The 1,793-nt window shown below is 35.3% G+C and overlaps 1 protein-coding gene across 1 annotated transcript; it reads left to right on the plus strand.

Annotated features, from left to right (window-relative positions):
• The first annotated feature begins 758 nt into the window (after positions 1-758).
• On the plus strand, positions 759-1,238 carry LOC145098946 (uncharacterized). Its single transcript, XM_079036535.1, has one exon. It carries the CDS (start codon positions 759-761, stop codon positions 1,236-1,238), a length of 480 nt encoding a protein of 159 aa, XP_078892661.1.
• Positions 1,239-1,793: the final 555 nt, after the last annotated feature.

Here is a 1,793-nt window from a genome sequence, read left to right on the forward strand (position 1 = left end):
TCATCAGCAGTTCACTATCTAGTTTTCTTAGTTTAGCCTTTTATCTGCTTTTCTTAGAATACTCTGTTTTATCCAGTATGCATAGCATGGCTACGTTTAGATAGATGAACAAGTGTAACCTTTGAGTCTCTATATATAGAACTCAATCTTTCTCAACTATATATCTAAGAACACTTCGCATCCTAAATCTTATATCTTGTGTTATTACTCTCATCTCTTTCTTACTCTCCAAACTCACAATATCATCACTGAACATCATCTCTCTTCGGAGCAAGTCATTCTTGACTTAATCACTAAGCTTGATCTCATTTACTAACTTGGTTTGAATGCATTATTGTTAAGAATCAACGTACGTGTATACTTTATATAATACCTGCTATCATTATACTTCCTTACATTTCCGCATCTAACTCTCTAATTATCTAACTCTAACTTATTATTACTATTGAGGTTTTAGATCCTCTGAGATAACTATTCCGCAACTATACTTGTTCTAACGTTTGTTCAAGTGTGTCTCAATTTTTTCTCTCAACAATTGGTATCACAGCCAAAGTGGTTGCCTTTTGAAGCAAAACTCTGATTTTCAAAAATCCTTATATACCACTGAAGCTCATTTCTTTAAAAAAAAACAAACAAAAAACTTTTCAAAACAAGGAAATATGGCATAGGCATTATCTCTTAATGTATCAAACAGTGTTGGTGGTTCGAATAGAGCACCAATACTTGTGGAAAATGAATATCATCACTAGTTTCAGAGAATGGAAAGATATTTAAGGAGACTTGGAAGAGACATATGGAGATCTGTAGAAGAAGGACCTCATGTTCCTGTTCTTACTCCAGTACAAACCGATGGAGCCACAACCAGACTAGGAGGAGGTCAACCAACGTTGAATCGTCCCAAGGACGATCTTGACAAAATGGAAAATGATGTTATTGCCTTTTATGAGATTTCTTGTGGAGTTGCGCCTGAAAACTTCGACATAATAATAAATTGTAAATCAGCAAAGGAGATCTGGGATGTTCTCAAAAATCTGTATGAAGGAACTGAACAAGCTCAAGACAAAAAGCTTACTGCTGCACTCAATGAGTTTAACAACTTTAAAGCTCATGCAGGTGAAAGACTGGAAGATTCCTTTAAAAGGTTTAATCTGATAGCCAGTAAACTATCCAATGCTGGCACTGTCCAAAGCAACCATGAAACAAATCTTCAGTTTCTTAACGGTTTAGGAAGGCATTAGACGACAGCCAAAATGATTGTTCAAGGGGATAGAAAAATTCATTCTCTATCTCTATATAAGCTCTATGGTGATCTGCAAGCTCAAGAATCTACCGTACTCAAAGACTGTGCAGACTTCGGTGGTCCACTAGCCCTCGTAGCACAATCCCCTCACTCTTAGTCATACTCCACTGTGTATGACAACCCTCCGAAAACATTCTTGGTATGGCATATAATCATTTTAATTCTGCTTTTCAAATAAATATTTTGTCAGACCTATTTTAGGTATGATGGCAAAAAGAACAGTTTTCCATAAATATCTCTTTTTAAGAAATCCTTTTCCTCAAAACTGTCACTTCCTATTACCCCAAAACGTCAAATCTGTTACATATTCTCTCCCTTATACAATGGATTAACCCCTTCACCACACGTTCTTCAGACGTGATGGTTTAGGGACTGACATTTCATTAAATACGACTGCTTTTGAAAACTTAAAAAAAAAATAAAATAAATCTTTTAATGATCTGTGGATGAGATTGCTTTCAAAGAAAAAAACCCAAACATTTTATTTTACCCG

Source organism: Lactuca serriola, chromosome 4 (assembly GCF_051521515.1).
Source record: "Lactuca serriola cultivar US96UC23 chromosome 4, Lser_US96UC23_V15, whole genome shotgun sequence".
Lineage (NCBI taxonomy): Eukaryota > Viridiplantae > Streptophyta > Magnoliopsida > Asterales > Asteraceae > Lactuca > Lactuca serriola.